At 47.0% G+C, this 15295-nt stretch overlaps 1 protein-coding gene across 1 annotated transcript; it reads right to left on the bottom strand.

Annotated features, from left to right (window-relative positions):
* Positions 1–1274: 1274 nt before the first annotated feature.
* Positions 1275–2244, bottom strand: LOC132591202 (claudin-22-like). The gene has a single exon (XM_060268547.1). It carries the CDS (start codon positions 2200–2202, stop codon positions 1513–1515), a length of 690 nt encoding a protein of 229 aa, XP_060124530.1. The 5' UTR covers positions 2203–2244; the 3' UTR covers positions 1275–1512.
* Between the last annotated feature and the right edge of the window lie 13051 nt (positions 2245–15295).

Below are 15295 nucleotides of genomic sequence, written 5' to 3'. Positions count from 1 at the left end.
CAGACCGTCTGCAGGCCAGATTTAGGTGATTGGGCCGGATCCGGGCCCCGGGCCTTAGTTTGCCTACCCATGGTCTAGACTTTATCTTTCTCCTTTTCTCAACTGTGTTTGAACACTGGGAGTGTTTGCTGTTGGAGAATTTTTGCAAAGATCACCACTGGAATAGCCATTTAACATGACTTAGTCTGCATCCTACTTGCCTTGGTGCTAAGATTAATTGCTCCACCACTTCCAGTGGTGTTGTGCCTCATTATTTAGCCTGTGATGCTGATCCTTGGTTAATCTAAAACACTGACTGGTTAGTTTGGGGTGGACTGCTGTGCACATAGGCTGGGCCCCTATTATTACATAGGTGTAAGGCTCCTGGGGAAAACGTTGCTTGCCTTTACTTTTGACATTTTAGATTTGGGTGTTGCCAGTAGGGTTGCCAGACTCAACAGAGGACAGGACTTCTGTGCCTTTAATTGCCCCGCTCTCTTTTGAGTCTGGAAACCTTAAAGAGAAACCAGCAGACCCTTTGTTTAATTTCCAAGCAAAGGGTCTGCTGGTTTCTCTTTAAGGTTTCCAGACTCAAAAGAGAGCAGGGCAATTAAAGGAGCTTCTGTCAAAACAACTGCTGTGCTCAATGTACTCATCTCACCTGCTACCTGCTTCAGTGCACAGGTAGGTTGAACAGTAAAGAGATCATCTTCATTCAACACCTACCATATGGATCCTAGGTTGCAAGCCTTTGCCTACTTGCAATGGAGTAAGACCCATTGAGCTGGGGTGGGCTTCTAAGCAGACCAGACACCACCAATAATGAGACTGTAATTCGTAAGGTATTTTTCCCTATGCTTCATGCTTCTGTTTGAGAAGTGTCCATTTAGCCATTTCCCCTGAAACCCTATTACTGTATTGTCTCAAAAGACAGAGATTTCTGATGCATGTGAAAAGCAAACAAACGGTTCAATATTTTTTTTTTACACTGCAATTAAGTACTCCTTAAAAGGTCTGACAATGCCTGTTGAATAAAACTTGATAGCTTGCTATTGACATTGGATATCATAACTACAGCCAGTCTCCTTGACAAAAATTCTTTCCAGTGAAGGGGTAGGTCATTAAACGGCCACTTTCCTGATTGTTTGGAGGAAAAATTAGTCTTGGACAGGAAAGAACGGGGATTCTAATCCTGTATCCATTCCCCCTGTCCCCATCTTAATATATTAATAATACTCTAGTAAATTTTGAAGGAAAACAATTTATTTCTATGCATTCATGTTTAAGTTCCCACATTGCAGTCATTGAGATGGGTATCCCTGTTGCCACTGAAAATGCCGCACAACATGGTATGACACATGTAAGTACAGAATGTTTGCTTTCCCAAGCATATTTTTCAGGCAAAAAGTGCTCCATAAAGAATGCTTGGAAGGATCCTAGACAATAACCCAGTTTCCAGCCAGTCAGTTATAAGCCATTCTGGCCATCTCAAATTGTTCTCATGAAACCTTTAAAGAGACTTTAGTAGGCAGCTCAGATTACAAGGTCTGCATTTTTAGGTGGCAAGTACTGATGATGACTTTGTAACCTGGGGTCCTTTCGCACCTCTGGCTTACGGTGGACAGCAAACTGCTTGGACTTTGTTTGGGTTTGTAGGAAACAAGCTGAGCAGATCAGAAGAAACCCACCTAGTATGAGGAAAAACCCAGCAAACCAGCCCAAGAATAATGCTTCACCAAATTCCCACCTTGGGACAATCTCTGGCACAGTTTCATCCCAGAATTCTCGCACTATGTTGTAGGCAACCCAGGAGACTGGCACGAGGGTTGCCATTCCAGAAATGCAGAAGAGAATTCCTCCGGCGATTCCGAGGCGTTTTTTCAGTCCAAGGTTTTGTTCCCTTATCTTCAGACAGTTCAACCCCAAAATAGAAATAGAGAGGGCAAGGAATCCCAGTCCATTTGAGAGAACCATTACAATCCTAGAGATTCTGAACTCCAAAGGGAGGGTTAAGAGAGAGCCATAGCTTTTGCACTCCATTATGTTTTCATCTTGAATGACGCAGGCATGCCAAAGTCCTGTGTTCCAGGTCTCCAATTCGTTCAATTCCAAGTTGAGGTTCTTCCAAAAAGGTATGAAAGTTGTAACACAAGAGGAGGCCCAGCCGAAGAGCGAGATAATTAATCCCCCCAATTGGCCTATAGTACTGCAGTGCCAAGCCATATTTGGACTGGACTCCCGACTGGCATACAAAACTGCCTTTGAATGTTCTCTATTCCAGATGAGCTTGATTCTTGCAGCAGAAGTTCCGATAGAGCTACGGTGTCATCAATATGCTCTAGGTTTCAATGGAGCCCATCTGAATTGGTGCTAGTTTTTTTAAAAGAACAGTGGAGGAGGAGCTGAAGAGAATACCACTCATTCCAAGGTGTGGCCAAGCTTTTCACATCTGGTTGGTTTTGCCTTTATCTGAAAAACAAAACAAAAAACAAATCCTAATTCAACTTAATTCATGTGCAAGGCAGAAATGTCAACGTTAATTGAATCGATGCAATCGACCAAGTTCCTTTTCAGCATGCGAAGAAGCACAGATGAGGCTGATGGAGCAACTTCTTCAAACAGATTCACCGAAACGTGGCACAAAGATAACTGTAAGCTTTGCAGTTTGTCTAGCTTCCTGTAGCATGAAATCCCACTATGCAGGTGTTCATTTCCACACACCCTTCTGGGTTCAGAAACACTTTGTGCAGTACCGCCTCTGCAGAATTACCATATTATGGGCCGAGCATGTTTATCTTTTCACCAATTAGCCCGGGGGGGGGGGGGGACTTAACTCATATTTTGCTCGCCTCTTCAAGTTAGCTGGAACTGATGGTCTCTGTTACACCAAATGCTTCAATATCCAGAAGCTCTGGCTAGGAAAGGAGGGAGGTGACTGTAGAAGGAAAGGGGAAACATGGATGGGAGATGAGTTGATCTGGATAATGGGGGAGGAAGAAGGAAACAAACCAGTGTCTCTCTGTCCCGTGAGAAGTTCCAAACCATAGCTGGCAACGGTAGAAGACCAACATCTACCAACAAGCCCTTGGGCTGAGGAAATGTTTCTTTAAAATGCGCTTTGAAAGGTTCTCTTGAGTAGTACTTGAGCCTCTTTTCCCCATTGCAGAGGGTGGAGTATTCATGATTTCTCAGATTTCCCCCCAAAACCTGGCCATTCTCCAGATACTGAGTAAATACACAAAGCTCAGAGAAAACAGCTGTGTATAGATTGTGATTATACTTAAGGATCCAAGAGTCCATTCAGGGGTCAGAGGTGACAGGCCCAGTTTGCTCAAGGAGCAGCTTACGGAGGTCGCTTGCTGGAGAACTTTTGCAATCGGTATAATGCACATAATGCCACCTGTCTTTTCAAGTAGCTTCTTGGGGCCTGTGCACTAGTTAATAAATGGAAAGGATGTTGGAAACAGTCCGTTCAAGGTGGGAGCAATCAAGTGCAACCTTCCCTGCTTCTGTGTGGGACTGTGTACGCACACAGTGAACTCTTTTTAAGTTTATAAACTGCTAACTTTTTTTTAATGAGGAGGGAACTAAATATAGAATAATTTTGCTTCCTGGGTTGCAATATCAGTTCTTCTGCATGCTATTAGCCAAATGCTGACAAAACCGCAATCCAATAATCGGTCAACTCATCTCCTAAACCAGCCTTCCACAGCCAGGTCCTTTACATGTCTTGGACTGCATGAGGTGCTTGCTGGGGTTGATGGGAGCTTTTCCTTAATATAGACAGAGCCCTCCAAGGCTGGGGAAGGCTACCCTAAGCAAGCACATTCCAGCCTCCAAATGTCCTTGGTGCATTCAGCCACCCTACATGATTTCCCCATCTGTTTTTCCACGTGTGGATTTGTCTAGCATTGAGATTTATCGTGTGGATTTGACCTGTCTCTTCTTACTCGTCTGCCTACTTTATTATTATTTTTTAAATTAATTTTTATTAGTTTTCGCATACCACATATTCCGTTATCAAACATTTGGGCTCATTACATTCATTATCTTTACAAATTCTCTATAATTCTCAATAAAAATTCAACTTAGTATAGTAATAATAACAACAACTCTTAAAGTTCAAACCTAAAGTTACAAAAATTTCCGATGATCGACTTCCACACTACTTTCTTCTGCTGTTTTTATATTCATGCGTTTGGTTGCGCGGTATAACATTCCTTATGGTTTCAGTCTATTTTCAACATTCTTCATATCGTTTTTAAACCTTCATCCTCTTTCTTTTTGTACTTATATTTTCTTGTTTAATCCTCTTTTTGTATATATATAAATATATATATGTGTGTGGTTTTTTAAAAAATTTACTATACATTGTACTTGTATTTTCTATTTGTATGTCCAATAAAGATTTCTAATTTGTTGTTGTGGGTTTGTTTCCTTCTGTGAGTAATTTCTTATTTAATATGTTATTTTGTTTCAACTATCTTATATATGCTATCAATTTTCCCCATTTTTTCATGTATACCTCGCTTCCTTGCTGTCTTATTCTCGATGTTAGTTTTGCAATTTCCATATATTCCACCATTTTCCTTCTCCAGTCTTCTACTGATGGAATTAACTCTTGTTTCCAGACCTGAGCTAGAATTACCCTCGCTCCTGTAGTCGTATATAGGAAAGTACAAGCAGTCCGTGCTGATAAATTTCCACATCTTCCAAAAACTTCACTTTGGCCTGGACTTAGCACTGAAACGTGTGCTGTATCTTCAGAACTCAGCCCTAAGATGTGTATGTACGTAACAAGAATAGGGAACATCTAAACATGAGGTTGAATCCTGACAAGACAGAAGTACTGTTTTGGGGGACAGGAGGCGGGCAGGTGTGGAGGACTCCCTGGTCCTGAATGGGGTCCCTGTGCCCCTGAAGGACCAGGTGTGCAGCCTGGGAGTCATTTTGGACTCACAGCTGTCCATGGAGGCAAAAGTTAATTCTGTGTCCAGAGCAGATGTCTACCAGCTCCATCTGGTACGCAGGCTGAGACCCTACCTGCCTGCAGACTGTCTTGCCAGAGTGGTGCATGCTCTGGTTACCTCCCACTTGGACTACTGCAATGCGCTCTACGTGGGGCTACCTTTGAAGATGACCCGGAAACTGCAATTAATCCAGAATGCGGCAGCTAGACTAGTGACTGGGAGTGGCCGCCGGGACCACATAACACCGGTCCTGAGAGATCTACACTGGCTCCCAGTACGTTTCCGAGCACAATTCAAAGTGTTGGTACTGACCTTTAAAGCCCTAAACGGTCTCAGCCCAGTATACCCGAAGGAGCGTCTCCACCCCCATCATTCAGCCTGGACACTGAGATCCAGCACCAAGGGCCTTCTGGCGGTTCCCTCATTGTGAGAAGTGAGGTTACAGGGAACCAGACAGAGGGCCTTCTCGATAGTGGCACCCGCCCTGTGGAACGCCCTCCCAGCAGATGTCAAGGCAATAAGCAACTATTTTACTTTTAGAAGACAACTGAAGGCGGCCCTGTTTAGGGAAGTTTTTAATGTTTGATGCTGTACTGTTTTTAATATTCAGTTGGAAGCCGCCCAGAGTGGCTGGGGAAACCCAGCCAGATGGGCGGGGTATAAATAATAAATTATGATGATGATGATGTAGGAACATCCTTCTTTGTTAAGCAAGGGGGGGGGTGGATTTGATTAGCCTCTCGGTTCCTTTCCAACTCTACAATTCTATGATTCTAGGATGAGGTTACCTACTGACTCTGAGGTAGAGGTCTTTCTATAAATCTGCTTTTCACTAATCAAACTATTGCCATTTTTTATTATGATGTTTTAATTTTTTGGAAGCTGCCCAGAGTGGCTGGGGGAACCCAGTCACATGGGTGGCAAATAAATAAATTATTACGTATTATTTCAGGTGACAGGCCTTGCCTTTCCCCACAAGCTTTCTTGTTTCCCCCTAGTTACAAGACAGAAACACTCGTGTTGGGGTTGCTGCAGAGGTGTTAGTTATTTTAAGCAAAGTATACAGCTGGAGTGATCAGCTAGCAATTCCAGTGAAATCTACCGCAGAGCTCCTCTCCCATTGCAACATATACACACTCTCATGAATTTAGAAGTGGTTCTTAAGAAATTCACAGGAACAAAAATTTTACTGAATTGAGACCTAAAGATGCAATAGACTGCAAAGTCTGTTTTACCGGTAAAACATCCAGATAGGATTCCCTGTGGTTGTGCTGTGCTGACTGGGGCTGACTGGAATGGTAGTCCGAACACCTGGAGACCAGTAGGTGTGGAAGGCTAACTTAAAAGAACACTGCTTCATCAATTTTATGCCAAGATGCATCTTCAAAGGGGACATACTGTTCTAGTTTTGAAACAAGATAAAATTCATTTTGCTTAAAACAGCCATTGCAAAGTATGCCAAACACCAAAAGAATAACAGGGTAGGCACTTAGCAGATCATTTTGGACTCACAGCTGTTCATGGAGGCGCAGGTCAATTCTGTGTCCAGGGCAGCTGTCTACCAGCTCCATCTGGTACGCAGGCTGAGACCCTACCTGCCCGTGTACTGTCTAGCCAGAGTGGTGCATGCTCTGGTTATCTCCCGCTTGGACTAATGTAACACTCTCTATGTGGGGCTACCTTTGAAGGTGACCCAGAAACTACAACTAATCCAGAATGCAGCAGCTAGACTGGTGACTGGGAGCGGCCGCCAGGACCATATAACACTGGTCCTGAAAGACCCACATTGGCTCCCAGTACATTTTCAAGCACAGTTGGTGCTGACCTTTAAAGGCCTAAACGGCCTCTGTCCAGTATACCTGAAGGAGCGTCTCCACCCCCATCGTTCAGCCTGGACACTGAGGTTCAGCTCCGAGGGCCTTCTGGCTGTTCCCACCCTGTGAGAAGTGAGGTTACAGGGAGCCAGACAGAGGGCCTTCTCAGTAGTGGCACCCGCCCTGTGGAATGCCCTCCCAACAAAATGTCAAAGAGAAAAACAACTACCAGACTAGGGAAGCTTTTAATGTTTGACGCACTATTGTATTTTAATATTTTGTTGGAAGCCACCCAGAGTGGCTGGGGAAACCCAAGCGGATGGGTAGAGTATAAATAAATTATTATTATTATTATTATTATTATTATTATTATTATTATTATTATTATTTTGGAGGCCAGGGTGTGTGTGCCTTTTCATCTGGGTAGGACCTCCATACACACTGCCTAGGCTTGCACCACAGGGAGGTCACCTGGGTGCTGCTAACGTAGCGGTTTAACTTCACACCCAGAGATGCACTCCATTGTCTCTTGAGAATGAAACTAGCAAAGTCTGCTCCCAGACTCTGGAACTCGCACCCTAGAGAAGTTTGATTGACTCCCTCCTTGTCGTCCTTCTGATGGCAGGTGAAGACTTTCTTGTCCCAACAGGCTTTGTGGAACTGACTGCTTTTAATGAAAGGGCTTGGTGCCATCCTGTTTTTATTGCAATGTTTTAATTGTTTCTGTGTGTTTCATTCCCCCCCCTTTTTTTGTTACCAAAAACATCTATTCAAAAGTTACATCTTTGTCCACTGCCATCATTGTATTAAATTACTAGTGTATTTCAGCCCGTTCAATAACGGGCGCTAGAACATCCTGGGGTTTGGAGAAGCGCTTGCGCAGCGCTTCTCCGAACCCTGGGACCTGTCCTTACTGTCGGCGGCAGGGGGACAGGAACGGAGGAGGAGAAAGCGCTGCTTTCTCCTCCTCCGTTCCTCTCTCCCAGCCGCCGACAGCAAGGAGACATCCTGGGGTTTGGAGAAGCGCTTGTGCAGCGCTTCTCCGAACCCTGGGACCTGTCCTTGCTGTCGGCGGCAGGGGGACAGGAACGGAGGAGGAGAAAGCGCTGCTTTCTCCTCCTCCGTTCCTCTCTCCCAGCCGCCGACAGCAAGGAGACATCCTGGGGTTTGGAGAAGCGCTTGTGCAGCGCTTCTCCGAACCCTGGGACCTGTCCTTGCTGTCGGCGGCAGGGGGACAGGAACGGAGGAGGAGAAAGCGCTGCTTTCTCCTCCTCCGTTCCTCTCTCCCAGCCGCCGACAGCAAGGAGACATCCTGGGGTTTGGAGAAGCGCTTGCGCAGCGCTTCTCCGAACCCTGGGACCTGTCCTTACTGTCGGCGGCAGGGGGACAGGAACGGAGGAGGAGAAAGCGCTGCTTTCTCCTCCTCCGTTCCTCTCTCCCAGCCGCCGACAGCAAGGAGACATCCTGGGGTTCGGAGAAGCGCTTGTGCAGCGCTTCTCCGAACCCTGGGACCTGTCCTTACTGTCGGCGGCAGGGGGACAGGAACGGAGGAGGAGAAAGCGCTGCTTTCTCCTCCTCCGTTCCTCTCTCCCAGCCGCCGACAGCAAGGAGACATCCTGGGGTTTGGAGAAGCGCTTGTGCAGCGCTTCTCCGAACCCTGGGACCTGTCCTTGCTGTCGGCGGCAGGGGGACAGGAACGGAGGAGGAGAAAGCGCTGCTTTCTCCTCCTCCGTTCCTCTCTCCCAGCCGCCGACAGCAAGGAGACATCCTGGGGTTTGGAGAAGCGCTTGCGCAGCGCTTCTCCGAACCCTGGGACCTGTCCTTACTGTCGGCGGCAGGGGGACAGGAACGGAGGAGGAGAAAGCGCTGCTTTCTCCTCCTCCGTTCCTCTCTCCCAGCCGCCAACAGCAAGGAGACATCCTGGGGTTCGGAGAAGCGCTTGTGCAGCGCTTCTCCGAACCCTGGGACCTGTCCTTACTGTCGGCGGCAGGGGGACAGGAACGGAGGAGGAGAAAGCGCTGCTTTCTCCTCCTCCGTTCCTCTCTCCCAGCCGCCGACAGCAAGGAGACATCCTGGGGTTTGGAGAAGCGCTTGTGCAGCGCTTCTCCGAACCCTGGGACCTGTCCTTGCTGTCGGCGGCAGGGGGACAGGAACGGAGGAGGAGAAAGCGCTGCTTTCTCCTCCTCCGTTCCTCTCTCCCAGCCGCCGACAGCAAGGAGACATCCTGGGGTTCGGAGAAGCGCTTGTGCAGCGCTTCTCCGAACCCTGGGACCTGTCCTTACTGTCGGCGGCAGGGGGACAGGAACGGAGGAGGAGAAAGCGCTGCTTTCTCCTCCTCCGTTCCTCTCTCCCAGCCGCCGACAGCAAGGAGACATCCTGGGGTTCGGAGAAGCGCTTGTGCAGCGCTTCTCCGAACCCTGGGACCTGTCCTTGCTGTCGGCGGCAGGGGGACAGGAACGGAGGAGGAGAAAGCGCTGCTTTCTCCTCCTCCGTTCCTCTCTCCCAGCCGCCGACAGCAAGGAGACATCCTGGGGTTCGGAGAAGCGCTTGTGCAGCGCTTCTCCGAACCCTGGGACCTGTCCTTACTGTCGGCGGCAGGAGGACAGGAATGAAGAAGGAGAAAGCGCTGCTTTCTTCTCCTCCGTTCCTCTCCCGCAGCCGCCGACAGCAAGGAGACATCCTGGGGTTTGGAGAAGCGCTTGTGCAGCGCTTTTCCGAACCCTGGGACCTGTCCTTGCTGTCGGCGGCAGGGGGACAGGAACGGAGGAGGAGAAAGCGCTGCTTTCTCCTCCTCCGTTCCTCTCTCCCAGCCGCCGACAGCAAGGAGACATCCTGGGGTTCGGAGAAGCGCTTGTGCAGCGCTTCTCCGAACCCTGGGACCTGTCCTTACTGTCGGCGGCAGGAGGACAGGAATGAAGAAGGAGAAAGCGCTGCTTTCTTCTCCTCCGTTCCTCTCCCGCAGCCGCCGACAGCAAGGAGACATCTTGGGGTTTGGAGAAGCGCTTGCGCAGCGCTTCTCCGAACCCTGGGACCTGTCCTTGTTGTCGCCGACAGGAAGGACGCGGGACACAAACCCCTACTTCGTCGCCGCTGCTTCGTGGCCTCCTGCCGCTCCTCTCACGGGCCAGGGAGGGTTGTGAGGAGGAGGTCTCCGCCGGCCTCCACCCTCGCTTCCCTGACGTTCTGGCCAGGAGCGGCGGTTGGAGGAGGCAGGGGGGGGGAGAGAGTGCGCGCGTGTAGTCTCTGCTGTCCAATCCCTGTGTCGCTGGGGCACATGCGCAGTGACCCAGGGACACACGGGACAGCTTGGACGCAGGGACAACTTGCAAATTATTATATAGGATTGATTTTTTTAAAAAATGTTTTGTCTGTTCTTATTTTTATCTTTAAGCCACTTGGACTCCCTGTTGGGGGAAAGACAGGGTATAAATAAATATAGAATAATTTCAGAAGAGGAGAGTGACATAATGCAAGACCTCAGAGGGATGAATGCCAATACTTTGAATTGCACCCAGAAACATACTGAATCGGATACACAAAAGCGAATTTTTTTTAAGTACCATTGATCTATTTATTGTCAGCATGGTGGGTCCTGGTTTGAGGACCTCCATGACCCTCTCCTTGCATCAATACATGTGCCGTGCATGCAGATTAGGAAAAGAGGGAGACTGCATTTATCCCTGAAACCACAAATGCAAATTGCAGTTGAAGTAGATGCCTCTAGACATCGTTTACCTAAACTCTGGCAGTAAGCAACTAAGTGATTAAAACCTTCCATATGTATTAATAATCCTCGAGCCGTTTACAACACTGGCTAAGTAGTTATTTATAACCAACAGGTTAACCATTGCTATTTTTAACCCGCCCTCCTCCCTGTGTGGCTGGAGACAGGTTTAAATGTAGTCTGCAGATTTTCCTGGCTTTTATCCTCTCCCTGTCTCTGGACTTAGAATATTTCATAAACCACAAAGCGATTTACGATTCACTTAGTACCATCACGGCCTCAGAGCTGGGTTGAGAATTTTTCTGTCCCGGTGCAGTGAAAGGGAGTCCCTTTCTCTAGCCACAGAGTTTACACTGGGCAAATGGCACCCTCTCAAAGACTTTTCATGAGGAATGGGATTGTTTTCAGTCTACCAGGCAAGTTTTATTCTGAGGGTGATAATTCCTGTAGGAATAGTAAGGGCGAAACTTACTGGAAAAATAAGAACTTTTTATAAAAGAATGGAAATGGTTTATTGAATATTTACAAACAAACTGTAAACAGATAAGAACATTGGCAGGATTATTGTAATAACCTGCAGTTTTATAAGAGTATACATTTAAAGTAGATGAATAAATGGTTAAGTTAATTTGGAATATGCAGAAAATATAAAAAAATAAATTTAAGGAACTGCAGAAAGAGGGGGAAGGAAGTTGAGTTTCGGAATGTTAAAACGATTGTAAAATTATTGACATGTATAAAATTGAAAAACATAAAAAATATTTATAAAAAGGTAATTCCTACAGGAAATCCACTGATTTTGTGATGCACAGCTCCTTGTTGTTCTGACATCCTATTGACCAATCATATTGACCAAAAAGGAAGGTGCCCCACCCCACTTCCAGGGTATTTATTCCCCTTCTATGAGATGCTGATAGAGTTGACTGCCTCCCCCCCCCATTACTTTACTCTTGCAAAATATCTAGGGTTGCCATATTACAAAAAGTGTAAATCCGGACACAGAAGTTGAACTTTTGTTTTGTGGCAAAGTTGTTGAGCTTTTTGTGCAAAATCTCCACACAAAAATGAAGTTCTTTTAGCTACCGGTAATTTTTGGGAAATTCGCTTAAAAAAACACCTTCCCATATGGTCTGCCATACACCTGGGTTTTCCTGGACATTTATAACCAATACTCGATAATTATGCCCAGACGCCATTTTTGACGGACGAATCCTGGCTATGGCAGACCCAATCTAGGCAGTTATGGCCCAAGACTTTTGGGTGACTGAGTAATAGGGCTGGGTGGTATCTGGATTTCAACATTGTGATATATCACCAGCAAAACACTGTGATATATCAATATATCATGATACATTATCACCAGTCAAGATCCTGGCACCCGTCCCAAATTTTAATTTTTATAGCTGATGTTTTGGAAATTAATTCTTTTACCCAGGGTGGAGGGGATGCTGATCTGACTGGAAAACTTAGTTCATTTCTCCTGACCTCTTACTTCCTCTTCCCCAGAATGCTTTAGCCTCTATTTGGGGGGTGCTTTCCCTGCTCTGGTTTGTTTGAGGGCGAGTTGCCTGCTTTTCCTTTTGTTTGAGGAATGTTGGGATTTTGAGAGGGTGTTTTGCCTATTTGGGGTGGGGAGCTGTTGCTTGCTTTCTGGCCTGTGGTTTGGTTTGGTTTGGTTTGGTTTCTTGGAGGAGGGAAGAGAGGTGCAGATGTTTCACCTGTCTTTTGGATGGGCTGGTTCTGAGCATCGCTCATTTTGTGTCCTGTGAAGTAGCTATTCTGTGGAGCCCATGACGCTTTTTCCCATTTCCAAATCTGCCCCATGCCCAAACTAGGTGGGGACTCAGTGTCTCCTAGCACCATTCCTCAGGCATTTAGCACCCAACTCGTTGCGAGGGCCACCACTGAATGTCTTCTCTCAGCCGGCCCTCTCCTTTCTTGTCCACTTGCCTTCTCCATGAGCACATCTCCTAGCTCCTTCATAAGCAGGCGTAAATATAGACTCTTAATCTCTCCTCTTGGTAGGTGTCATTCAGGCCTTTTTCTAGGTGCGGAAAGCGAAACTCGGGCCGTTGTGGTAGACAGGTTCTGTCCTGGTTCTCGGGAGGAGCAGAAATCCAGACACCTTTCCCCACTTAGGTCAGGAATTGTGTCTTAATCTCTCCTTTAAATTATCATCATTTTCTCATTCTAGTTGACGGTTAGCATTTCAGTCTGCCCCACACAACACATGGAAGAGCTTGGAAGTTTAGAGCAGATGCCGGCAGATGTGGATATGGGGAGGGGGGCAGGGGGCAACATGGACCCACCATGTGCCTCAGTCTCCAAGAGATTAACCCTGTGGGGCCTGGAGTCTCCCAGCCAGCATCTCTCCTCCTTGCCCAGGCCTCTCTGATTAAATCATCTTGAGGTAATTCTGCGTGTCATTGAGACAGATTAACGGGTGACCTTCTTCTCCCAGAACAGGATTGGAAGGCTGCCGCCTGGCTCTCTCCATCTCCCCCACCAGCTCTGAATGCACAAACTGGGGGAAAAGAAAGGGGGTTTTTTGGTTGGCTTTTTTTGCTTCTTCCAGAATGGATGGGAACGTGTTGGGGAGTGCAGGGACCCCAGAGCTGAAGACCTAGCAAGGGGCTCTAGATTAACGGACCGGTAGGAGTGACAGCAGAAAGGACAGGAATTTGCTGTGCCTTTGGGGCTCACTGGATCCGGCCCTCGCAGCACACTCCGCTGGAGAGATGAGGTAGGTGTACTGCTTGCCACCAACTCTGAATGCCGAGAGGCTGTAATGGGATAGTGATTGGATCTCTCATTTTGGCAGAAGTCAACCGGGGGAAACTCTTGGAGGAAAGTGACAGTTCTACAGTGGATAAGTGAATGTATAGTATATAAGGCTTCCCCACCAATACCTTTAAGTCTCCCCAAAAGTTGGCTATATAGACAGACATAGTTATATGATCAGGTTCTTTCCTCTCCCAATGAAGAGGGGTTCCCCCAGTCTCCTCCCCTGTCTATAAGTGGACTGGTAATTCAATGTATGCCTGTGTCCCTCATAATTTAGCATGGCAGCTGCCTCCTTTCAGGGGTGTTGTTTTAGAGTGGGGGTGATGGGGTGGCTCCCCCCCATCCCAGTGTTTCAGACCACATCACATTTCCTTGCGGCTACCTATATCTTATAAGAGGTATACAGATATATCCTGGTTCATAGCTAAACATCTTTGAATCCGATGCTATCTTGCAATGCGATTTTACATTTATCTTAAAGGAAGCTCCCTTGAGCCTGTCTGTGGATCTTACCTTTCCCCATCACCAGCCCCTTTAGTGGGATCACTGCCTGGTGGTTTACAGAAATGCCCACCTCCCAATCCCAGCTCATGAATCCAGAAAGGAAAAGGAAATTATCCTGTGAGCACACTTAACTTGAAAGCCCTCCTGGATGACATTTTTCAAAATAAATAAATAAATAAATCCCTGTCTTTGTGCAAATAGGAAGCCATCTGGAACGTTCTTGGGTACTGCTTGTAACAGGCCTCTGCTTTCCCCAGGAGGTACATTCTTCCACTGCCCACTTTTACTTGCTGCCAATTAACCTGACCAGTTGACTTAAAAAATAATTAAGCTTGCTGTCCTTTGCACACTTACAAGGCAGTAAATTCCACCGAGCCTACTGAGACTTAGTTGCCAGTAAATACAAATGGAAATGCTCTGTGAGAGTGTTTTGGTAGGATATTTGGGTTGGATTCCCCCCCCCACACACACACACTTGTAGGGAGTAAACCCCATTGAACTTAAGGCTGTGATTCATTATCCACTTGCCTTAAACTAAGCATCACTGAATACAGTGGGACTTGCTTCTGAGTAAACGTGCCCAGAACTGCGCTGCTGTTTCCAACTAAATACGCCTAAAAGGTTTTGCTAGAGAATTCTCGTATTTATTTGCCGGAGAGTAGGTGCTACGCAAAAAAACCAGCCAGTATTTGCTACCCAGGTGCAGGCAGTGAAGGGGGAAGTGGTTGTGGGGATTTTTGCATCCACACGTGTGTGTGATTGGTGCACAAATTGTTTGCTCACTAGGTATATACTCCTCTTTACCTCCAAGATGTTTCGTGCCCCCCCTCCCATTTTATCTTCATGGCAGAACTCTCAGAAAGGTAAAGCTAAGAGAAGGTCCGAGTGGGGATTCCAGCTAGTGTTTTTGTGACCCTGGCCTGACACTCTCACCACCCCACCGCTGGCATTCAGATACCTCCCATCTGACGTATTAAAACAACAGATGCAGGAGATATTTGCAACCCAAATGATTAGTATGTGCATCTTTGTGCCCGCTAACAGAATAGAGCAGCTTTCGAAATGGCAAAAAAAATAGGGGCAGGGTTTTGTCAGGAACAGGGATTGTCATTGTCCCAGAAAAATGGGCTAGTTGGGTGTGTGCGATATAACAAACGGCTTGCATTTTGTCAGGTCAAAGAGAGAGGGCAAATGCTGAAATGCTGTCAGGAGTGGGAAGGAACGCCTTCTGCTTTTTGCCTGAATTTTCCTAGGCCAGCCTTTCCCAGCCGAGTCCCCTCCAGCCCTGGCTGGGCTGATAGAGTTGGTTGTTTCTTGCAGCACCTGATTGCCTTGTGAACACCTGGAAATTCACCAACATTTTAGTGCAAAGTTCTCCCAGTGTATGGTTGTCTCAAAAGTTGTGCTGAGCAACTCATTCTGTTGGCGCAAGGATTTCCACTTTCCCAAAGGAACTTTCTCTCCTACTGTTCCCCACCATGCACCCCCCTAAATCTGCTCTAAAGGTCTCCCCAACGCTC

The sequence above is a fragment of the Zootoca vivipara genome, chromosome 15 (assembly GCF_963506605.1).
Source record: "Zootoca vivipara chromosome 15, rZooViv1.1, whole genome shotgun sequence".
Taxonomy (NCBI): Eukaryota; Metazoa; Chordata; class Lepidosauria; order Squamata; family Lacertidae; genus Zootoca; species Zootoca vivipara.
Note: the sequence above shows the minus strand (reverse complement) of the source record. Positions and strands in the feature narration are given on the sequence as shown.